The sequence below is a fragment of the Ranitomeya imitator genome, chromosome 3 (assembly GCF_032444005.1).
Source record: "Ranitomeya imitator isolate aRanImi1 chromosome 3, aRanImi1.pri, whole genome shotgun sequence".
In the NCBI taxonomy this organism is placed as follows: domain Eukaryota; kingdom Metazoa; phylum Chordata; class Amphibia; order Anura; family Dendrobatidae; genus Ranitomeya; species Ranitomeya imitator.
In genome coordinates, this window is record NC_091284.1 from 703,361,586 (window position 1) to 703,386,850 (window position 25,265).

General features: G+C 44.1%; 1 protein-coding gene across 1 annotated transcript in view; it reads left to right on the forward strand.

Moving 5' to 3' along the window:
• TSFM (Ts translation elongation factor, mitochondrial) overlaps nt 1-25,265 on the forward strand; it is a 41,339-nt gene that overhangs the window by 3,914 nt on the left and 12,160 nt on the right. Inside the window, exons 2-5 of the mRNA XM_069758607.1 lie at nt 346-498; nt 660-788; nt 2,326-2,448; nt 15,711-15,789. Of these exons, the coding sequence (XP_069614708.1) occupies nt 346-498; nt 660-788; nt 2,326-2,448; nt 15,711-15,789 (484 nt within the window). The remainder of the gene's footprint in view (nt 1-345; nt 499-659; nt 789-2,325; nt 2,449-15,710; nt 15,790-25,265) is intronic.

The following is a 25,265-nucleotide window of genomic DNA, read 5'->3' on the forward strand; positions in this document are numbered from 1 at the left end:
ACAATGCTCGTGCATCCAGCGGCCGCTCGTGCATCCAGCGGCCACTCATGCGGGCTTGCTTTTCATCCAAAGGAGTGGGCTCACTTGCAATTTTCTTTAAGAACACTGCCATGAAATGCTGATAATTATATTTCACTAGTTATAGAAACATCCAACTAAAAGATGTGAAAACACTAAAGCAGAAAGCAGGAAACTTTCAAAACCAAAATTTGTGTAATCTCCAAACTTTTGGCCATGACTGTAGCTGTGTTCCGGAGGTGTATGCTGCTCTTACTGACCACCTCCTTGGGTGTTAGTTTTCCCATGTTGATTTTTTTTTTTTCCATGTTTTTTCGTATTTGGCAGCTCTCCTCCTGGCAGCAGGCTGGTCTATTCCACTCCAGTTGCCGGTTACTAGCAGGTGACAAGGAGCTTTTAGTGAAACTCAGAAAGAAAACCGGATACTCGTTCATAAATTGTAAGAAAGCGCTAGAAAAGTTCAACAATGATGCAAAACAGGTAAGAAATGAAAAATAAATCTTCTCATGACAACTTTAGAAGTGAATGCTTTAAAACCAAGTTTCCACAGAAACCTGTATAAATAAATTCCATGAACTGTGGCAGGTCCAGCGTTTATTCTCCCTCGTTTCTGTATACTTTTAATGTTCATTATTTTATAGGCAGAGACATGGCTCCATCAACAAGCACAGAAGGAAGGGTGGAATAAAGCCACCAAGTTACAAGGAAGAAAGACGGCAGAGGGTCTTGTGGGTCTCCTTCAGGAGGGCAGCACGGCGGTGATGGTGGAGGTAAGTGCATGATGCATCTGTATACGAACGTCATTGTTTTCTTTATTATATATGATAGTGGAAATATTAAAGAAGATCTTTAACCATGAAAATGCATCTCAGTCAGCAGGCACCATGTTATATAGAGCAGGAGGAGCTGAGTAGATTGATACATTACTATATTATCAATGTGTCCCAGAACATGCTGATAGGACATTTAGATTGTGAGCCCCAATGGGGACAGCAATGATAACATCTGTAAATCGCTGGGGAACATAGTGGCGCTATATACGCAAAGCATAATAATTATGCGGCTCTTCTTTAGATTTACCGGACTGGTGTAGCGTCATCGTTGCCGCATGATGGATATGTGGCGTTACACCAGACAGGCTTATCAAGAGATGCGCTGTGGATTCCGTGAGGTAAGAGGCGATTCTCAGGGCTCTTGTCTAATAGCCACAGATGACTTATGTGGCCAATGGACCCGGTCCTGCAGATCTATTCTCGTCATCTAAAGCTGATGTGTGTCTCTTCTAATATCTCTAAGGAAATGTTCTCACATGGCTTTTCCTCTGTGGAGAATCGCTGTGGATTTCGTGTGACATTTGTGTGGTTGAGCCTCAAATTGAACAATTTCTTTGCAAAAAAAAAATGGAAGATGGTGACACAAACCATTTTTTTTAGTGAGATTTTCTTATAAGCCTCCAGTAAAATGAAAAAACTAAACTTACCTCGTATTGCTGTAATTGTGGTGACCGGAAGAATCAAATTGCCAGGAAAAAACCAAACCCAATGTTGGAATTGTGTATTTTTTAACCATTTTGCTACACTTGAATAATGTAATTCGACAGTTCATCCTGATCCAAAATGTCAGTGATGAAATAAAGTTAGGGCTCTTGGTAGAAGTGAAAAAAAAAGTCCACAAATCAAAATGTGCTGCCTTCTTAAGACCACGTCCACACTTTGAGTATTTGGTCAGTATTTTACATCAGTATCTATAAGCAAAAATCAGGAGTGGGTGATACATACAGAAGTGGTGACTTGTTTCTATTCTACTTTTTCTCTGATTGTTCTGCTCCTGGTTTTGGCTTACAAATACTGAGGTCAAATACTGAACGTGTGCACGTGGCCTAAGGGGTTAGAACCTGCATCCAAAACGGCAGCTACATTTGCACCCCTGCCTTCTGTCCTATTAGTGTTGGGTTTTCTAATGAACATGTGTTTTAATCATGAAGGTTTCCATTCTTGTGACATTTGGTAATCCTCAACACCCTGCATTTTTAATTGAGGCAGATGTGACTATGCTCAAAAGACCAGACACAAATGTCAGACTAATTGCTGCTTGTTCTCTGCTTGTTTGCAACTGGCAGATCCTATTTTCTAAGATGATATCTGCTGGCCTCTGATTTTGCAGCCTGCAGTCTATCAGGTCTGTGTGCTATGGTTGTGTTTTATACTTTTATACAGATCTAATGATAGTAATGAAAGTGCTCAAGGCAGAAATGTCCATTGTAAAAGTTGTACATCTCACTGAAACATTGAAACTGTATTTTCCCAGGTGAATTGTGAGACTGACTTTGTGGCCAGAAATGTGAAGTTTCAGCAGCTGATTCAGCAGGCAGCACTTTGTACTCTGAGACATTGCCAGAGTGGGGAGCAACACCAGGCTTCTTATTCAAAGGTAACCTTTACCCGGCATGCCTGAGATTCCTGGGAATAGTCGGGCAAGACATTGTAAGAACTAGATAGATGGAGCTGGTAACACATGTTCATCATAGGAATATAGAGAGTACTTACTTACCCTCATGGCTGAAAGTGTTGGCACCCTTGAAATTGTTCCAGAAAATGATTGAAATTACACATGTGTATTTCTCCTTCGCCTCATTGGGGGACACAGACCGTGGGTGTATGCTGCTGCCACTAGAAGGCTGACACTAGTGATACAAAGAAAGTTCTCTCCTCCTCTGCAGTATACACCCTCCTGCCGGCTCTGAGCTAACCAGTTCTTGCTTTATGTCTGTAGGAGGCACTTAGGTCTGGTTCAGACCCCATCGTTTTTATTTTATTTTTTACTTTTCTGTAAATTTTTATTTTTTAATTAACGGAGTGAAGGGGGCCACGGATCCTTTCAAGGTTCCGATCTCCCCCGAACTATCAACAGGCGAGAACGCGGAGTGTCACCTCCCGTACCCTCTCCTGCAACATGGGAAGCCATGCCTGAAGCTCACTTTAGGGGCGACGGTTCCTTCGGGTCCCGATCTCCCCACACCAGCAACAGGCGAGCACATGGAGTATCGCCTCTATGTATCCTCTCCTGAAGCCAGGCCTATTGCCGGACAACTTGCCCAGTCCACCCGGGGGTTTGAACTCCATGGATGTACAGAGGCCTCTCTCTATGGCATCCAAGCAGCCCCCACTGTCCAACCACTTTGAAAGCGGATGGTACAAGGAGGCGGACGGTTCCTCTCCACTTCCCTAACAAGGGGATGGTGGATTGAGGGTTATCGCTTTATTCCTGCACCGTCCACAATGCAATACCTAACCTGCAGCAGAACAGCACAGTGCGCGCTTTCCTCGGCGGCGCTGAAACCCAGTCATCCATGGTCGGCTCCATGCTGGGACGCGCACCAATGGTGAGTGGATCCAGTCGGCGTTGGGCCCCTGCAGTGGAATATTAACATGCCTTCCCTGTGGCCCACCTCCATAAGGTAACGCTCCAGCCGGCTGCAAAAATGTAGTTCCCGGCTTCAGCCGATGTGTAGACCGCATCCCGGAAGTCGCCCCCGCACTATGGCGTGCTAAGGCGGCTCCGCCCATCATTTCTGGCGGTTTCTGTCTGGCATGGGAGCGTTCGCTTTTCCCGGCCCAATGCCCCTGTATTCTACCCCTGTTATTGCTCCCGCCGGCTGCAGAAGTTTAGACCCCGGCTTGGACCTATTCATGGAAGTCACGAGGCTCCGCCCACATCACATCTTTGGCTCCGCCCCTGAAATGGCTCCTCTCGCTCTCTGCGAGACTTTATCACCTCTGCAACTCCAGGTGGCCATCTTGGTCCACCCCGCCGGCAGAGGCGATGGTTTTTTGCATTAAAGAGGCTCAACGACTCTGCAGCCAGGTAAGGAAGTACTGCCCTCTTCCCTCCTGTACTTACATGAATGACCCATATTAGTCCCCAGCATGACCAGTATTCCCTGGTCTTAGAGGCACATGACCAGTATTCCCTGGTTTTAAAGGCACATGATCAAGATTCCCTGGTCTAAAAGGCACATGACCAGCATTTCCTGGTCTTAAAGGCATTTGACTAGCATTCCCTGGTCTTAAAGGCACATGACCAGTCCGAAGCCGGTCACCCTAAATTAACTCAGGAACCCTCCGCCGCCGATCCTAGCTTATCCCAGAGTACCTAGTTCCCCTAAGTGGGCTTCATCACTGCCACATCCCATGGCTTCTCTGATCAAGAGATTGAAGCCCTCCGTGAACCCTCTGGCTCGGAGTGCTCGCAGGACCGATATATATGGTTCCTCTCCTACATGGGAGCTGTCGGCTAGCAGGGACCGCAAGTATTCTAAAAACGTACAGGCGTCTAGAAAATGGAAGCTTCATTTCCTGATCTCCCTCACCAATGATTTGCTGAGAACAAGACTCTGCATATTGATTGGATATTGCCTTGGATCTGGACTCGCCTGAGCTTCAGAAGAGGATGGATTCACCTATTTATATCATCAACCAATCTCTGTAGATTGAGGAGGGCTACGGTTCCACTCTAGGTCACGCAGTGTCCCTCATATGGAGACTGAACTCCCTCGCAGAGTATGTGTCATTCACCCGGACAGGGAGCGTCCCGATAAGCAATATGCAAACACATGGGGTGTCCCTCCACGTATACCACCTTACGACGTGGGATGGGATGCCATGCCTGGTCTGTTTGTTAGGGGCAACGGGTTCTTTTAAAGGGCACCGATCTCCCCACACCATCAGAAGACGAGCACATGGAGTGTTGCCTCCATATATACTCTTCTGCAGCCAGGCCTAACACTGGAACCAACCCTGTCCACCCAATGACCTGAACTCTGTGGATGTACAGCTGGCACCCTTTTTTGGCGTCCGAGCACCCCTTTCTGCATCTCCACTATTTAGCGGATGATGCAAGAAGCCGGACGATCCCTCTGCACTTCCCTGTTAAGAGGGTGGTGGATCGAGGGTTCATCATTTTAACTCCGCACTGTCAAAAGAGAGCGGAGGTAGCAAGAGACGGCTTTTCCTGACCTGGATGCAGCCACGGATTCTGCCACTTGGCAGATTATCCTGGTAGAATCTCCTGTGGTTTGTCTACCAGTATTCCTGCCCGATGGGTCATCAGTTAAAATTACAACGGACTGTTAGATAGCAAATCTGATTCGTTCCATCTTGCAGCCTCGGGTTGAGTGCTCTACCCTTCCTTAGCCACCGCATGGGTTGCTAGAGCAATGGTCTCCTGGTCGGAGACCTTAACTACTTTGATTCACATCAGTAACCTTTTCCCAAAGACAGTACAGCTGGTCAATCAAATTTCTTGAGCGGGAGACTAGCTGGTTCACACCTCTTGGGTGCAACTAGTTGAGCGGCGCTGTCAGCAGCAAATGCCATTGCACCCAGATGGGCATTATAGCTCAGAGTATGGAAGTGTACTCTGCGTTCAAAAAGCCTCTGATGTCACTCCCTAGGATCGCATGTTTCCTATAGACCCAACCAGCAGTGGAAGAATTGTCCAAGACCGTCTTGATCTAAGGGATCTTGGTTCCAAAAGGGGGGACCGAAAAGTAAGACTAATCCTGGTCCTCAAACTTCTACCAAGCTGGACAAGGTCCTCCTTCTTCGGATGGAGTTCCTCCGCTCACCCATTACTTCAATGGAAAAAGGGTGGAGTTTCTGGCATCCACTGACATTCGGGATGCTTACCTTCACATTCCTATTTTCCCCTCTTCAAAAATTCCTTCGCTTTTCCATTCGCAAACAGCATTTTCAAGTCACGACCTTGTCCTTCCTCTTGCAAGGGTCATGGCGGCCATCTTGTTCCTCTTGCACCCTAGAGGCGTGGTCGTCCTGCCCTATAAGGTCGACTTTCTAACCGGTCTTCCAGTCTTCTATATCAATTGCTATACCCACTCTCTCCTTTGCTGGCAGCTTCATCTAGACAGGTTTTTTCCTCTTTTCCAGCCCAGCAGATATCCTTTTTGAGGATGACCATGAACACTTCCAGGGGGTTGGTATTTCTCCCTTGAGACAAGGCCGTGGCCCTTCAACTCAGAACTCACTTACTTGATCACTCATTCCATTTGATTTGCTGGGAGGGTCACAAGGAAAAATGGTGACAGCAATGGGAACTGTTTCCTTTGCTCAGCTCGTTTTCACTAGGTCAATCAGGCTTTCAGAGGGTAGTCTCTGAGCTTCTTCATCCAGGGGAGTTCCTTCCAGTTCAATGATTAGTGACTACCAATGCCAGCCTTCTTCTCCCGATCTTTGTTCTGGGGATCCAAACGATACGGCTAGTCCTACAGCAGGTCCTCTGCCTTCTGGAGGGTCACCCCTTCCGAATTCAATTGGATAATGCCACGGCTGTGCCGTACGTCAATTATCTAGCAGGTACCCACAGTCAGGCATCATGAACGAGGTACCTCTCATTCTCTGATGGGCCGAGATATATCATTCGGTGTTCTCGGCAGTACACATCCCAGGAGTAGATCTCTGGGCGGTAGACTTCTTCAGCCATCAGGGACCCGCCTCAAGTGTGTGGGAACTTCACCCTGAAGTCTTCCATCAGTCTTGCCTTCACTGGGGCACTCCAGATGTAGATCGGATGGTGTCCAGACTGAACGCCAATGTACTCGTGTTCAGTGTGCAGTGAATGCTCTGGTTCTTCCGTGGTACCAGTTTCCATAACCCCCCTTCCCCTACTTCCGAGAGTCGTTTGGAAGCACGAAGGGCCCCAGTGGTCGGGGAGATCTGCACGGACCACGTTTGGTTTTTTGTTTGCAGAGCTAGTACTTTTCCGTCTTATTGCAACAAAACTGCAAGTAGGGACTTTCTCGCATGAAGTTTTCACGTGTGGTCCTTCCCTTTCACATACCATTAGAACTCTGGGACTTTAAAGGGAACCTGACTTCCCCCCCCCCCCCCCCCCCCAGGCATTTTTAACTGTAGGAGCCACCTTGTACTGCACTAATACTGCACTTTGTCAAGGTGGCTCTTTTAGTTGGTGTCCCTGCCAAAGCTGAAATAATCGTTTTTATAATTTGTCCCTCATACCTCTAATTTATTAGGGGGGCATATCTTTCCCCCCTGACACAAATGTCTCCCTGGAACAACAGAAAAAAAGAAGAACCCCAAAAATGGGCCTGACAAAATTGTTTGCATCTTTCTAAAATTGTAGATAAACAACTCCGTTTCAAGCATGTGATGCTCATTCAAACTCACATATGGCAAGTAACAGGTGTGAGCAATATGAAAATCACAACTGAAGCCAGATAAAAAGTGGATAAGTTTGATCAATCTTGGCATTGTGTCTGTGTGTGCCACACCAAGCGTGGATAACAAAAATAGTAGAAGAGAATTGTCTGAGGGCTGGAAATTTAAGATTGTTGAAAAATATCAACAACTAGCTGAAGAGCCCGGCGTTGCCTGGGCATAGTAAATATCTATGGTTAGTTATAGCACCTCACTTCTCTTATTTTCCCATCACGCCTCTCATTTTCCCAATCACATCTTCCATTTTCCCCCTCACATCTCTCATTCCCCCCTAACACTTGTCATTTCGACCTCACATCTGTCATTTTCCGATCACTCCACTATTTTCCCTCACTCCTCTCATTTTGCACTCACACCTTTTCATTTTCACCTCACACCTCTCATTTTCACCTCAGTATATACATGTTTGTCATCTCCCTTATATATAGTATACACCTGTATGTCATCTCCTGTATATAGTATATACCTGCTGTGTCATCTCCCCTGTATATAGTATATACCTGTATGTCATCTCCTCCTGTATATAGTATATACCTGTGTGTCATCTCCCCTGTATATAGTATATATCTGTGTGTCATCTCCTCCTGTATATTGTATATACCTGTATGTCATCTTCTATATATAGCATATACCTGTATGTCATCTCCTCCTGTATATAGTATATACCTGTAGGTCATCTGCTCCTGTATATTGTATATACCTGTGTGTCATCTCCTCCTGTATATAGTATATACCTGTATGTCATCTCCTCCTGTATATAGTATGTACCTGTATGTCATCTCCTCCTCTACATAGTATATACCTGTGTGTCATCTCCTCTTGTATTAGACCTCATTCACACGTTATTTGCTCAGTATTTTTACCTCAGTATTTGTAAGCTAAATTGGCAGCCTGATAAATCCCCAGCCAACAGGAAGCCCTCCCTCCTGGCAGTATATATTAGCTCACACATACACATAATAGACAGGTCATGTGACTGACAGCTGCCGTATTTCCTATATGGTACAGTTGTTGCTCTTGTAGTTTGTCTGCTTATTAATCAGATTTTTATTTTTGAAGGATAATACCAGACTTGTGTGTGTTTTAGGGCGAGTTTCATTTGTCAAGTTGTGTGTGTTGAGTTGCGTGTGGCGACATGCATGTAGCGACTTTTGTGAGATGAGTTTTGTGTGGCAACATGCGTGTAGCAACTTTTTGTGTGTCGAGTTGCATGTGACAGGTTAGTGTAGCAAGTTGTGTGCAGCAAGATTAAGGGAGCCTAGTCTCCAGAAACGCTTTGAGATTCTTACCCACATGGTTGTGCTGAAGTCTGTATCCTCCAAGTTTAAAGTATGTGAATAAAGAAAACTCTTTTTTACGGAATCGGTGAAGCTGGACATTCCTTTCTTTTTTTAGCAAGTTTTGCGCATGGCGAGTTTTGCGCGTGGTGAGTTTTATGTGTGGTGCCTTTTGAGTATGTGCAAGTTTTGTGTGAGGCAACTTTTGCATGTGTTGCAACTTTTGTGCATGTGGCAATTTTTCCACGTGTGCAAGTTTTGCGTGTGGCGAGTTTTCCATGAGGTGAGTGTTGCACTTGTGGCGAGTTTTGCGTGAGCCTAGTTTTTGCATGTGGCGAGTTTTGCGTGTGGCGAGTTTTGAGCGGCGACTTTTGTGTTTCGACTTTTATGTGGCGAGGTTGGTGTATGTGTGGTGAAATGTGTGCTGAGGGTGGTATGTGTTCAAGCACGTGTTAGTGTGTGGCGCATTTTGTGTGTGTGTTCATATTCCCGTGTGTGGTGAGTATCCCATGTCGGGGCCCCACCTTAGCAACTGTACGGTATATACTCTTTGGCGCCATCGCCCTCATTCTTTAAGTCCCCCTTGTTCACATCTGGCAGCTGTCAATTTGCCTCCAACACTTTTCCTTTCACTTTTCCCCCATTATGTAGATAGGGGCAAAATTGTTTGGTGAATTGGAAAGCGCAGGGTTAAAATTTCACCTCACAACATAGCCTATGACGCTCTCGGGGTCCAGACGTGTGACTGTGCAAAATTTTGTGGCTGTAGCTGCGACGGTGCAGATGCGAATCCCGGACATACATACACACACACACACATTCAGCTTTATATATTAGATCACAATCTCAACAATACAAGTCTTTCTCCAGAAATGTTGATGTTCCTTTGTCCACGGTGCGCAACATAATCTTGAAGTGTACAACCCATGGCACTGTAGCTAATCTCCCTGGACATGGCAATTTAGAAAATACACCGCACTCACTAGTGGAATATGCTGCAGAAAAATTATTACAATTTATTGTGTATATATGCACAAGGATCAGAAATGAATACATAAAGTGAAAAAAGCGTTTTATAAATCATTTTTGACGTTTCGAATCCACCGGATTCTTACTCATATAACTGTGGAAAGAAAAAGCAGGTATACAAAATATGAAATAAAAAACATGAAGTAAAAAAACATAAACATAGAAAACGGATACCATCAAACTATATACAAAATATATACACCGGGCACAGAGCCCCAAGAGGTAGCCCCAAAGCATACAGGTTGGAGAAATAGAGATAACACCACTATAGAACACGTGTCCATAGATCACATCAACCACACATGAGAGGGGAAAGAGTAATTATAACCTTTCACAAAGTATAGCCAGCAACGCTAGAAAGTCCCAAATGGGGGAATGCACACTGTATTCTGTAAATGTGCTGTAGGGGAATAGTGTGATAGTTAGGAAACCATGTACCGCCAGGATAAGAAAATATAGGAGGAACTACCTAAATTACCTAAGATAATGACATGTGGCATCAGAGTGAACGCTGAACCTGCAAAGACGTGCGTTTGGTCAGATATGGGGTAAGTATAAGGTACAAGTAAATGCTCTAAGAATGTGTCCCAGTATGTTACCTGCATGAAGTATAGGGAAAAGCGGCGCTCCCGCGCCCTGCTTGTGCTGTGTGTAATTGCAACTGACCGCGGCGTCTATATGACACGGCGCCGGCACCCGGACCGGAAGTGGCTGTGGCCGGAAGTGACGTGGCACCAGTAACCACGCAAGTGTGGTGGTTGTTAGGGACGCTTCACCTAGTATCGGGCCACAGGAGGAATGTAATCTCCTGATAGCGCATGCGTAGAGAGCGCTGGAGAAGTGAAACGTAGTCCTGATATAGCGGTATAAGGAATGGTAGCCTGTGTAAGAAAGTATGGTAGAAGCTGCTAATAAACTAAATGTGTATGTGCCCACAGATGGAATAAGTATAACAAAGGTGTGGGTAAATTATTGCAGAGAGGACCATAGAAATGAGCACATTGGCACTCAGAGACGTAGTATTATAAGAGAGGTAACACTAATAAATTGTGAAATAGAAAAAAGAAGTAAAAATAAAAAGTAAAATGACTAATGAAAAATAAAAAAGAACGACAGAGGAAAAAATAATGAAAAATAAAAATAAAAAATAAATAAAAGGAGGATAATGAGAATAGAATTTATTTCAAATGATGATGCAGAAAAAAAGGGGGGAGGTGGGGGGGAAAGGAATAAGCAAATAAGAAAATAAAATAAAGAAGTAAAATGGAAAAATAAGATGAAAAATAGGAAAAAACAAAAACAAAAATTAGAAAAAAAGGTAAAATTAAAATAAATGCAGTAAAAAAAAAAAAGTAAAAAATAATAAAAATGAATGAAAAAAATTAAAAAATGAAAAAAATGAAGAAATGAAAAAATAATAAAATAAAAGATGAAAATTACAAAGTAATAAAAATAAAAATAAAAATGGCAAAATAAAGCCTAAAAACTATATAGGCTATGGTAAATATTAGGCAAACCACAGACTCTCCCGAGGAGCGACAAAGTCAGCGTGTCTGAAAGGTGAACAAAAAGAGAAAAATTATTAGTCAATATCGTATATTCATAAGTGCCAATCCATCTCTCTGTTGAGGCCTCTGGGTTCTAAGGAATCGAGTGTGTAAATCCAGTAGGTCTCCCTTTGTTTAAGAAGTCTGATATGATCACCACCCCTCCTAGGGCGGACCACCTGCTCTAAAACTTGAAAGCGTAACTGGGCCACTGAGTGTCTGAGTCTGCTAAAATGGTCAGGTAGAGGGAGCCAGTTCTTGCCGCATCTAATTGTAGACTTATGGCTCGCTACACGATCCCGTATATGTTGAGTAGTCTCACCGACGTATAAGAGCCCACACGGACACTTAATCACGTATACTACATAGTTCGAATCACATGTAAAATAGCCACGGATAGGATAACTTTTACCAGTTCTGGGGTGAGTGACACTGTCAGCCTTAGTGACATTTGAGCAAGCAGCACAGCCTAGACAGGGAAACGTGCCAGTGCGTTTAGTACCCAGGAATCTCTGGGTAGAATTTGTGCGTGCAGTATCTTGTGGAGAGATGAGACCAAGATAGAGCTTTTTGGTAAAGCACATCATTTTCCTGTTTGCCCAAAATGGAATAAGGCCTACAAAGAAAAGGACCCAGTTCAAACTATTAAATATGGTTGAGATTCAAAGATGTTTTGGGGTTGTTTTGCTGCCTCTGGTACATCATGAAATCTGAAGATTACCAAAGGATTTTGGGACACAATGTAGTCCCCAGTGTCAGAACCTGGCTTTGCGCCCTAGGTCATGGGTCTTCCAGCAGAGCAATGACCCTAAACGTACTTCAAGAAGCAACCAGAAATGAATGGAAACAAAGCGCTGGAGAATTCTGAAGTGGTTCCAGATCTAACTTCTATGGAATGCCTGTGGAGAGATCTTTAAATTGCTTTTGGTAGAAGGCGCCCTTCATATATGAGAGACCAGGATCAATTTGCAAAAGAAGTATGGTCGAAAATTCCAGTTGAAAAGTGTAAGAAGCTTGTTGATGGTTATAGGAAGTGATTGATTGCAGCTAGTTAGTCCAAAGCCTGTGCAACCAAATAGTAAGTTCAGGGTGCCAACAATTTTGTCTGGACCCCCTGACGAAGGACACAGTCCGAAACGCGCGTCGGGGTGCTCTGTACCTGGAGGATCTGACGGCTTTTAGGAGGAGGTAATTAGACACTCTTGTATGTAACTCTGCATTTAGTCCCTTTGGTCTTCGGCTTATGCTGCATCATCCACATTTGCCATTGAAACTGTGTATATGCACACCTCACTTTGTGCCTATGAGCTAGCCTCACATTTATGTTTTCCTGTATTCAAGGGCTGTATATTTTGTTGTGCACTGTATTTGCCAATTTTTGCACATATTTATATATATATTTTTTATTATATGCACAGCTCACTTTATGCTTATGAGCTGCCTATAATATAGGCTCTGTATATCTGGTTGTGCACTTTATTTGCGTAATTTTGCACTTATATATATTTAGCACATATATTCAGTTGCCTAATTTAGCACCTTCTGTTTTACTTACTCAGCATACGTCCACTTTTATTCATTATTTTTTACACTTATATATTTTTATATTTTTTTCTCACTTTTTGCAGTGGAACACATAGTTTTTTTTACATATATATTTTTTATATATACATTTTTTATACCTCTTTTCCGTATCCCGTATTACTAATGCAGAGTGCTTCTACCTCTAGCCATTATATGGTAATTGTCCTCTAATTCTTTTTATACTTACCGTGCCTCCTTTTGCGTCCGTTTTATTATCGCTATTTTTGCTTTAATTTTGCTTTGTACATTTATTCCTCCAGTTACAGGCACATTCTTTTGTTGCCATCTATTGCTATATATGTATGTATGTATGTATATATATATATATATATATATATATATATATATATATATATATATATATATACGTATATACATATATATATATATAATTTTTAATAAAGGCATTTTATTATATTGTACCTTTTTGTCTTCATATTGTTTTGGTTTTTAATTTGGCTATCATATATTAATATTTTATTCATATACGTACTGATTTCCATACATAGGGTTCCTTGTTGTACTAAATTACCGAATGGTCTGCCATTCATTTTCTAAGTAGTGGTCTCTTTTTCACGTATATATTATTCCTCACTTAGGCACAAACACACAATTTCTGTTTTTATCATTTTTTATTTTTTGTCCATTTGATTTATTATTATTGTCCGCTATTTTCTTCATTTTTGGGGCTTTGGGTGAAATTTTGTCCAATTTACCTTTTGTTTTCTGTTTTTATGTGTTGTTCCAATACACATGAAGGAAATAAACACATGTATGACAAAACATGTGTAATTGCAATAATTTTCTGGGAGAAATACTTCATTTCCTTGGACAATTTCAAGGATGCCAACACTTTTGGCCATGACTGTCTATTCAGTCATATCAATGTGTAAAACCATCCTCTCGTAGATCTCTGCTCTTTGGTGATTTTATTAAAGGAAGCAATGAAGACCGTGTTAAGTTACTTGGACCGAAATGATGCTAAAACATATGGCAGAACTGAATGGAGGCAATACCGCATGTATCTGTATATATATATATCTCTGCGACATTGGTGAAATATGAACCATTGACATTTTCACTTGTTTCTGCCAGTGATGGTGATTTTATAGGGAACCTGTCACCCCCCCCATAGCATTTTTAAGTAAAAGAGCCACCTTCAGCAGGACTAAGGCTGCATTCTGTGAAGGTGGCTCTTATGTTTCTTATCCCTAGGAACGCTGAAATAATGACTTTTATAAATTTCCTGCCATACTTCTGTTGTGTCTCGGAGGTATGTCTTCTCCCTCGGTGTCACCTGCCTCAGAGCCGTCAATTATGTCCCTCTTGCGTCTGTGCTCCGCCTACTGTGTGCCTGTTACATGACCGACATGTGCGCTCTGCAATCAGTTCTCAGGCATGCGCCGTGCGCGCTGCCCGTGAACTTACATTAGGTGCCTGTGTGTAGCGGAGGCCCCAGATCCCACCCCGCAGTGGGCGGGGCTGGGAATCTGGCGCCTGCGCAGTGGAGCGGGTCACTGTGCTCCATTGAAGATAGTGCCGATGTCTCGCGAGACTTCAGCACGTCTATCGAGGAGCACGGTGACCCACTACACTGCGCAGGCGCCAGATTCCCAGCCCCGCAGTGTGAATACATCATAACAGAACTCATTGCAGAGCGCAGGCGCCGGGCATGTAACACGCACACAGGAGGTGGCGCACAGATGCAAGAGGGACATGATTGACGGCTCTGAGGGGAGTGACACCGGGGGAGAAGACATACCTCCGGGACACAATAGAGGTATGGCGGGAAATTTATAAACGTCATTGTTTCAGCATTCCTAGGGATAATAAACATAACAGCCACCTTCACAGAATGCAGCCATAGTGCTGCTGAAGGTGGCTCTTTTACTTAAAAATGCCCTGGGGGGTGACAGGTTCCCTTTAAGCTTGGCACGCTTCCGACATAAAATCATAAATTGCTTTTTTTGGGGGTAGTATATTTCAGAGTGCGAGTCCTTAAATCAAAGATTTAAAAGGGTTTTCTATTACTTGGAAAAACCCCTAAAATTGCGCTTTAAACAGCCATAACTTTAATAACTCTTGTACAGCTTTTGTGATACATGCAGTGGTTTTTATTTTACATTTTTGGGAGATATTATTTTCGAGTTTTTCATTAGGGTTAAAGAGTAAAAAAAAAGTTAAGAAAATAAGTTTTTGTTCTTTTTACTTTATAGTTCTTCAATATTTAACTTATGAAATTCATAATTTTTCCGATTAGAGTGGGTTCCCTGTTTGTTTTGATCATTTTAATATTTTAGGTATTTTACTGAGGCATAAAAGACCTAGCAGGCATTCACTTACTGCATTTTTTACTTCATAAGTCCCATTCTTACTGAAATAAATCCAGCTGTGTGCAAGACCGGGTTGGGTTCTAAAAAAAAAAATCCAATTGAGAATCTGTGGTCAGACTTGAAGATTGCTGTTCACCAGAAGAAACCATCTAACTTGGGGGAGCTGTGTCAGTTTTGCCTTGAGGAATGGGTAAAAATCTCAGTGGCAAGATGTGGAAATCTCATAGAGACTTATCCAAAGCGACTTGCAGCATTGCTGCAAAGGGAGGTAAATACTTTAAGGGGGTAAATAAATATGCACATTGACATTTTCAGTAATTTTGTCCTATTTATTGTTTGTTTCACAATAAAAAGAAAACTAAATGTTCAGAGTTGTCGACATGTTCTTTACATGAACTGATGCAAACCCTAAAAAACAGTGAAATTCCAGGTTGTAATGTATCAAGACACACAAAATGCCCTGGTGAATACTTTTCCAAACCTTTGTATTTGATTCAGCTGCACCCCCGTATTGTGAGCATGGGTTACCATAGTCACAACATAAAATAGTGTGACTTCTAAGTAGGCGGAATTGTCTCAGATCACGTTGTATGTCCTTCAGTCCTTCTTGTAGCCCAATACTTGTTCCTCTCTGCTTATGTAGATGTACACTGTGTTTTAATATTTAAGGGTTTCCTGCCTGGGACGGAGATCTTGCAGATGAAGACAGATGAATCCTTTCTTAAAGATGTTCTCGCAATGACAATTGGTATGTATAATAATCCTTCTGATCATGTGCTAATGATTTGTTACTTCTCAAAAAAAAAAAAAAACACGTATGGACAGTTAAGGTACCGTCACACTAGACGATATCGCTAGCGATCCGTGACGTTGCAGCGTCCTGGCTAGCGATATCGTCCAGTGTGACAGGCAGCAGCGATCAGGCCCCTGCTGTGATATCGCTGGTCGGGGAAGAAAGTCCAGAACTTTGTTTCGTCACTGGATCTCCTGCTGACATCGCTGAATCGGCGTGTGTGACGCCGATTCAGCGATGTCTTCGCTGGTAACCAGGGTAAACATCGGGTTACTAAGCGCAGGGCCGCGCTTAGTAACCCGATGTTTACCCTGGTTACCATCGTTAAAGTAAAAAAAACAACCACTACATACTTGCCTACCGCTGTCTGTCCCCGGCGCTCTGCTTCTCTGCTCTGGCTGTGAGCACAGCGGCCGGAAAGCAGAGCGGTGACGTCACCGCTCTGCTTTCCGGCCGCTGTGCTCACAGCCAGTACAGAGAAGCAGAGCGCCGGGGACAGACAGCGGTAGGTAAGTATGAAGCGTTTGTTTTTTTTACTTTTAGGATGGTAACCAGGGTAAACATCGGCTTACTAAGCGCGGCCCTGCGCTTAGTAACCCGATGTTTACCCTGGTTACCGGCATCGTTGGTCGCTGGAGAGCGGTCTGTGTGACAGCTCTCCAGCGACCAAACAGCGACGCTGCAGCGATCCGGATCGTTGTCGGTATCGCTGCAGCGTCGCTTAGTGTGACGGGGCCTTTACAAAAAGTTTCTCTTTCAGAATAGATATATTTTCACCCGATTTTTACTATCTCCAACTGAGTGCAGCATGATGAATTCACCCTGATTCCAGCTATGTAGCCATACTTTACTGCTTGCTGCAGTTTTCTAAAATGTTTTCTCTGCTACAGATCTACCAGTTCTCTGAATACTTGGCTCTGATACTCAACTGATTGGCAGCTTTCTGTCTATGCGCAGTGTACCCAAAGCTGCCAATCAGTGGTGAGGGGTGGGGCATGAATATGGAGGACTACATGGCTTTAGGTTTACTAGTCCTCTAGTGGTAATCTCCTGTTGATAAAGCAGTGGTTTTATCAAAACTACACCAGGCAGCCCAGTAAGTGGTACATCACTGGAATTGTGATCTCTGGCTCTACATATTGCTGCCCTCAGATTAGGTGACAACCTGATGACAGATTCCCTTAAAAAAACAGTTATTATTTACTAAACTTTTTTATTGTATTGTATTACTATCCATATATTAAATCATACCTGGATTGTCCTTCTAGACGCCATGTACTGCTAGACTGCTTGAAGCTGCTCCTGTTTCCTCCGGGACACAGGACCTTTTCTCCCTGCTCCTCTGAGCAAAGCAGAATTGTTGTGAGCCAGGAGCCTCCCTTAGCTTCCTGGCTTTCCTCCTCCTCTCTCTGAAATCCAGCGTGCGAAAACCAGAAGTGACGTCAGACGCGGTCGCTGGTACTTCGGCACAATGGACGCACCACTGTATAAGGCTTACACGTGGATTCTGCAGAGATATAGGTGCCCTGTCATCGTTTGCAATAGGTTCTCCCTTCCTGCGCCTATCAGACCCTGGGGAGGAGGCTCATCCAATGGAATGCTGCTCTGGAGTCCACACGCTTGGTCTTAAGGAGCCCTGGCAGAAGACTTCATGAGGTAGGACCTTTGCTTTGATGAAGAGAGGTCGGTTGTCTTGCTCTGCATCTGCAGAATCCAGTGGGAACCCAACCCAATAAGTACTTGGCTTGGGTAGATGTCTAGATCTTTGGGGCCAGATTTTTCAATATACTCTGAGGTTCACAATGTCAGTCCTGGACTCTATGACCTCTTGTAAGCATGCGGTAGATTGGGCTCAGGCCTATACAAGAATCCTGTAGATCTACATCCTATCCTCCAGGAACGTATCCTCCGGATCCCTAAACAGAACAGTCTGTTTACCTGGCCAAGTAAAGGCTTCACTCGTCTGGTGGCTAAATTCAAAATACACTGCTCAAAAAAATAAAGGGAACACTTAAACAACAGAATATAACTCCAAGTAAATCAAACTTCTTTGAAATGAAACTGTCCACTTAGGAAGCAACACTGATTGACAATCAATTTCACATGCTGTTGTGCAAATGGAATAGACAACAGATGGAAATTATTGGCAATTATCAAGACACACTCAATAAAGGAATGGTTCTGCAGGTAAGGACCACAGACCACATCTCAGTACCAATGCTTTCTGGATGATGTTTTGGTCACCTTTGAATGTTGGTTGTGCTTTCACACTCGTGGTAGCATGAGACGGACTCTACAACCCCCACAAGTGGCTCAGGTAGTGCAGCTCATCCAGGACGGCACATCAATGCGAGCTGTGGCAAGAAGGTTTGCTGTGTCTTGTCAGCGTAGTGTCCAGAGGCTGGAGGCGCTACCAGGAGACAGGCCAGTACACCAGGAGACGTGGAGGGGGCCGTAGGAGGGCAACAACCCAACAGTAGGACCGCTACCTCGGCCTTTGTGCAAGGAGGAACAGGAGGAGCACTGCCAGAGCCCTGCAAAATGACCTCCCGCAGGCCACAAATGTGCATTTGTCTGCACAAACGGGTAGAAACTGACTCCATGAGGATGGTCTGAGTGCCCGACGTCCACAGATGGGGGTTGTGCTCACAGCCCAACACCGTGCAGGACGCTTGGCATTTGCCACAGAACACCAGGATTGGCAAATTTGCCATTGGCGCCCTGTGCTCTTCACAGATGAAAACAGGTTCACACTGAGCACATATGACAGACGTGACAGAGTCTGAAGACGCCGTGGAGAGTGATCTGCTGCCTGCAACATCTTTCAGCATGACCAGTTTGGCAGTGGGTCAGTAATGGTGTGGGGGGCATTTCTTTGGAGGGCTGCATAGCCCTCCATGGGCTAACCAGAGGTAGCCTGACTGCCACTAGGTACATAGATGAGATCCTCAGACCCCTTGTGAGACCATATGCTGGTGCGGTTGGCCCTGGGTTCCTCCTAATGCAGAACAATGCCAGACCTCATGTGGCTGGAGTGTGTCAGCAGATCCTGCAAGATAAAGGCATTGAATCTATGGACTGGCCCACCCGTTCCCCATACTTGAATCCGATTGAACACATCTGGGACATCATGTCTCGCACCATCCACCAATGTTACATTGCACCACAGACTGTCCAGGAGTTGGCGGATGCTTTAGTCCAGGTCTGGGAGGAGATCCCTCAGGAGACCATCCACCGCCTCATCAGGAGCACACCCATGAATTGTAGGGAAGTTATACAGGCACGTGGAGGCCACACACACTACTGAGCATCATTTCCTTGTCTTGAGGCATTTCCACTGAAGTTGGATCAGCCTGTAACTCATTTTCCACTTTGATTTTGATTATCATTCCAACTACAGACCTCTGTGGGATATTAGTTGTGATTTACATTGATAATGTTTAGGTTTTATTGTTCTCAACACATTACACTATGTAATTAATAAAGATTCACAACTGGAATATTTCATTCAGTGATATCTAGGATGTGGGATTTTAATGTTCCCTTTATTTTTTGAGCAGTGTATTTAAACAGAGGAGTATCTTGAAATCAGAATCCTCTAGCAACACAACAGATGCCAGCAAAAGAGGATGGTGAGCCACAGTCTCCCAGGCCTTGTTCCAGGGGTTATGGACTCAAAGAATCAGTCTTCGGTCTTCCAATTTCGGAAAATTAAAGTAGTGGAAGAAGCCCTCAAGGCTGCAGTGACCTCGGTGTAAGGAACACACCCAAAAATATATTCAGACAACATAACCACAGTAGCTCACCTGGTGAGCACGAAATACAAAAGCCTAAAAACTCTGAACCAGAATTTTTGCTTGGGCAGAGTGACATGTCCTCTCCCTGTCATTGCTCCATCAAATGGGTTCCAGCAACGTCCAAGCAGACTTTCTCAGTAGAGAAATCATTCTCCCAGGGGAATGGGGCCTAAATACAGAAGTATTTCAAATGATAGTCAAAAAATAGGGTTCACCAGAGTTAGACCTGTTTGCAAACCTTCAAAAAATTAATGCAGAATATTTTTCTCTCTAAATCCAAACAACGCTTGTTTAGCGTTATATGCTTTCACATCAGACTGGTATTTCAAACTAGCATTTGCTTTCCCACCACTCTCCGTTTTGCTAAGAACATAACAGAAAATCAGAACGGACAAGATCAAGACAATCCTAGTGGCACCTCTCTGGCCAAAGAGAAGCTGGTTCAGAACATTGAAGAGCCTGAAAGTAGAAGGTCCCCTGATTCTCCCATCAATCGGCAATCTTGCAACTTGCAGCCTGGTTTCTGAGTGCATCATCCTAAAAGCTAGGAATCTTTCTGACAAAGTCTTAGATATGCTTCAGAAAAGTAGAAAGCCGATAACGAACCCCATATATAACAAAATATGGAAAGCTTTCATATCCTGGTGTGGCTCTACCTCTTCGGATCCTCTACATCCAAATGTGGTCAAAAATCGTGCAGAATGGGCTGGAAAAAGGTTTAAAGATTAGCACTCTAAAAGTCCAACTATCAAAATCTTGGAGGAAGGATCAGTATATCTTCATTCAACACTATGGACATAAGGGCAAAAAGCACAATCACAAATTGGATTAACAACCTAATTTGTGAAGCTTGCAAGAACTAGAACTTGGTACCTCCAGAGAAGTTCACTCCACTGTGTGTGTCTCATGGGCTTAAAGGGAATCTGTCACCTGAATTTGGCGCGTTATTTAAATGCCCTGTTTCCGATCCGATGGGCGGTGTTTCTTCTTTTTTCCTACACCCCATCCTTCCCCACTGTCCGCAATATTTTCCGGAATTGGAGTAGGTGTCCTCCACAGTTCGCGCATGCACAATGCAATCTTGTCTCACACACACGCAGTATGCTTTGCCCATCTGCGGGCAAAGCCGAAAAGTACCGTATATACTCGAGTATAAGCCGAGATTTTCAGCCCAAATTTTTGGGCTGAAAGTGCCCCTCTCGGCTTATACTCGAGTCACGGTAGCGATGCGGTCGGCGGGTGAGGGGGAGAGGGCGCTGAGGAATACTTACCTAGTCCCAGCGATCCTCGCGCTGTCCCTGCCGTCCCACGGGCTTCTGTGCTGCAGCTTCTTCCCCTCTTCAGCGGTCACGTGGGACCGCTCATTAGAGATATGAATAGGCGGCTCCACCTCCCATTGGGGCGGAGCCGCCTATTCATTTCTCTAATCAGCGGTGCCGGTGACCGCTGATAGAGAAAGAATCTGCGGCACCGAAGACCAGCTGTGACAGGAGGGGACAGCGCGAGGATCGCCAGGACTAGGTGAGTATGTTATATTCACCTGTCCACGTTCCAGCCGCCGGGCGCCGATCCATCTTCCCGGCGTCTGCGCTCTGACTGTTCAGGTCAGAGGGCGCGATGACGCATATAGTGTGCGTGGCGCCCTCTGCCTGATCAGTCAGAGCAGGGAGACGCCGGGACCGGACGCTGGGAGCTGCAAGCAAGAGAGGTGAGTATGTGTGTTTTTTTTTTTTTTATTGCAGCAGCAGCGGCCGTGGCACAGATTTATGTGGAGCATCTATGGGGAGATATGAACGCTGCAGAGCACTATATGGGGCAGAGCTATGGGAGACATGAACGCTGCAGAGCACAGTATGGGGCAGAGCTATGGGAGACATGAACGCTGCAGAGCACTATATGGGGCAGAGCTATGGGAGACATGAACGGTGCAGAGCACAGTATGGGGCAGAGCTATGGGAGACATGAACGCTGCAGAGCACTATATGGGGCAGAGCTATGGGAGACATGAACGCAGCAGAGCACTATATGGGGCAGAGCTATGGGAGACATGAACGGTGCAGAGCACAGTATGGGGCAGAGCTATGGGAGACATGAACGGTGCAGAGCACAGTATGGGGCAGAGCTATGGGAGACATGAACGCTGCAGAGCACTATATGGGGCAGAGCTATGGGAGACATGAACGGTGCAGAGCACAGTATGGGGCAGAGCTATGGGAGACATGAACGATGCAGAGCACAGTATGGGGCAGAGCTATGGGAGACATGAACGCTGCAGAGCACAGTATGGGGCAGAGCTATGGGAGACATGAACGCTGCAGAGCACAGTATGGGGCAGAGCTATGGGAGACATGAACGGTGCAGAGCACAGTATGGGGCAGAGCTATGGGAGACATGAACGGTGCAGAGCACAGTATGGGGCAGAGCTATGGGAGACATGAACGCTGCAGAGCACAGTATGGGGCAGAGCTATGGGAGACATGGACGCTGCAGAGCACAGTATGGCACAGCTATGGGGCAATATGAACAGTGCAGAGCACTATATGGCACAGCTATGGGGAAATAATGATCTATTTTTGTTTTTGAAATTCACCGGTAAATGCTGCATTTCCACCCTAGGCTTATACTCGAGTCAATAGGTTTTCCCAGTTTTTTTGTGGCAAAATTAGGGGGGTCGGTTTATACTCGGGTCGGCTTATACTCGAGTATATACGGTATTACTGCGCATGCGTACTATGTTCCGGAAGTGTTTCTCTGTGTTCCGGGACATAGTGCACCGGCGCATGCGCAGTAATGCTTTCCGGCTTTGCGGGGAAGGATTGGGTGGAGAAAAAAGAAGAAACACCGCCCATCGGACCGAAAACAGGGCATTTACATAGCCCGCCAAATTCAGGTGACAGATTCCCTTTACAGGGCAATCACTTCCACCGAGCAGATCTGCAGAGCCACTACCTGGCCCTGTGTCCATACCTTCTCTAAACATTATAAACTAGTTCTAATGTCTAATACAGATTTGGCCTTTGGGAGAGAACAGTTCTCCGGACCATTGTCTCTCCCTAAACCTATTCTTTGGCATTCGTTCTGTGGTGCTGTTGCAGTGGGTGACTTAAGAAAATAGAACTAGACTTACTGGTAATTCAGTTTCTAGGAGCCCTCCACGACAGCAATGGTAATTCCCACCCTACTGTTTTTGTTTGTATCATTGCTTGGTGTAAAAAAATATTTAAGCATTCATGCTGGTGTGGTCCTTTAGAAAAACACTGGGGAGAGGAAGTGTGGTGGGCTATTAGAACTCTTTGCGTTTCCTGTCCCTATTAGGGCAGTAACATCCTGTGGTGCTGTCATGAGAAGCGTTCCTAGAAACTGAATTACCTGTAGGTCTAATTCAATTTTTTTCCCCCATTGCAGAAACGCAGCAAATGAACAAGTCCTTTAAGCTGGATGTAGACTAAATATTGCGTGTGTTTGATAATCCATTTACTGTTCAAATTAAATTAATATTATTCATGCTTTGATCGTCATTGGTAAGTTATACAATTGGGAGAAAAATGCTTGTGGGGAATGTAAATGCAAAATATGTCCTATATATCATTTTCCATATCTACTCATGTATGTCCCATTCACTCGCTCACTTTTTTATTCTTTAATTAAATTGTAAAATGTTGAGCATATCTTTAATGTGCTACTCCTATCTCATCCAGAAATAACTCCCTTCACTGACGGAAAAGATATGCCGTTTCTGTGACTTCCATAGAAATAAATGAGTTATGGAAACTGAAGTGTGACTTTCTGCAACTCCACCTTGAATGGTCGGAGCTTAGACCTGAAAAGCTTAGATGGGAATACCCATTTAAGGGTTTGTGCACATGGTCTTTATTTAGGGTATGTTCAAGCTCTGCATTTTTCGCACGTTTTTTTGCCTCGAAAAATACAGCATTTCACTCTCAGCAAAGTGAATGAGATTCCTGAAATGCTGCTCATTTTTTTCCTTGCCGATTTGAAGCAGTTTCAGATCTTCCACATGTCAATTGTTTCATTGCTTTTACAGTGTTTTTCACCCATCCTAATCAATTGGAAAAATGCCACGGAAACACGATTTTCCAGCCAGGAGACCGGTTTTACATGCAGAAATGTCTGCAACAAAATGTGACACCAACTTAGGCTACGTTCACATTAGCGTCATGCGACGCAGCGTCGCCGACGCAACGCACGACGCATCGGAAACGCACGCAAAAACGCACCTTTTTTGACGCATGCGTCGAACGGATGCGTCGTAAAACGCTGCGTTTTTTGTGCGTTTTTCCGAAAAACGCAGCGTTTTCCAACGAATGCGTTGTCAAACAATGATGTCATTTTTCAACACAATTTAGTGTCTAGACACTAGATAATACCACCAATGAATAGAAGAGGGTGGGTCTAGTGTCTAGACACTAGATAATGCCACCAATGGATAGATGAGGGTGGGTATAATGGAATTGTGGTATATATACCCCGGCATAGATAAATTCCTACCATACAGCATGAAGATGGAGCGTCCCATGGAGAGTATCTACCTCAATATGGAGCTGGATTTTGCCATTGCTGTTGCTTACGCTATTGCCTGTCATGAACAGAGGAAAAGAGAAAAACTACGGAGAAGGAGTCGTCGGCGTTTTTGGCTACACCCTATAGTGGAAGTCCGAGAGAGTCGTGGAGCCTACCATTGTTTGTTTGGCGAGTTAAATGACAACCAGGAGAAAAACTTTGAGTACACCAGGATGTCTCAAAACAGCTTCCGATATCTGCTGCGTCTGGTGGAAGGAGCCATTTCCAGGCAGGACACGCAGCTCCGTAAATCAATTTCCCCCGAAGAACGTCTGCTGGTGACTCTACGGTACGTAATGCAATGTGAAGGATTTATATGTTCTTGCCATTTTTTAAAGTAACGTGTTTTGGTTTTGTGGGGTGGGGGATTGGAGTTAAAAAGGAAAATTTATTTCATAACAATGTAATTAACCCCTTTACCCCCAAGGGTGGTTTGCACGTTAATGACCAGGCCAATTTTTACAATTCTGACCACTGTCCCTTTATGAGGTTATAACTCCGAAACGCTTCAACGGATCCTGGTGATTCTGACATTGTTTTCTCGTGACATATTGTACTTCATGATAGTGGTAAAATTTATTTGATAGTACCTGCGTTTATTTGTGAAAAAAACGGAAATTTGGCGAAAATTTTGAAAATTTCGCAATTTTCAAACTTTGAATTTTTATGCAATTAAATCACAGAGATATGTCACACAAAATACTTAATAAGTAACATTTCCCACATGTCTCCTTTACATCAGCATAATTTTGGAACCAATTTTTTTTTTTGTTAGGGAGTTATAAGGGTTAAAAGTTGACCAGCAATTTCTCATTTTTACAACACCATTTTTTTTTAGGGACCACGTCTCATTTGAAGTCATTTTGAGGGGTCTATATGATAGAAAATGCCCAAGTGTGACACCATTCTAAAAACTGCACCCCTCAAGGTGCTCAAAACCACATTCAAGAAGTTTATTAACCCTTCAGGTGTTTAATAGGAATTTTTGGAATGTTTAAATAAAAATGAACATTTAACTTTTTTTACACAAAAAATTTACTTCAGCTCCAATTT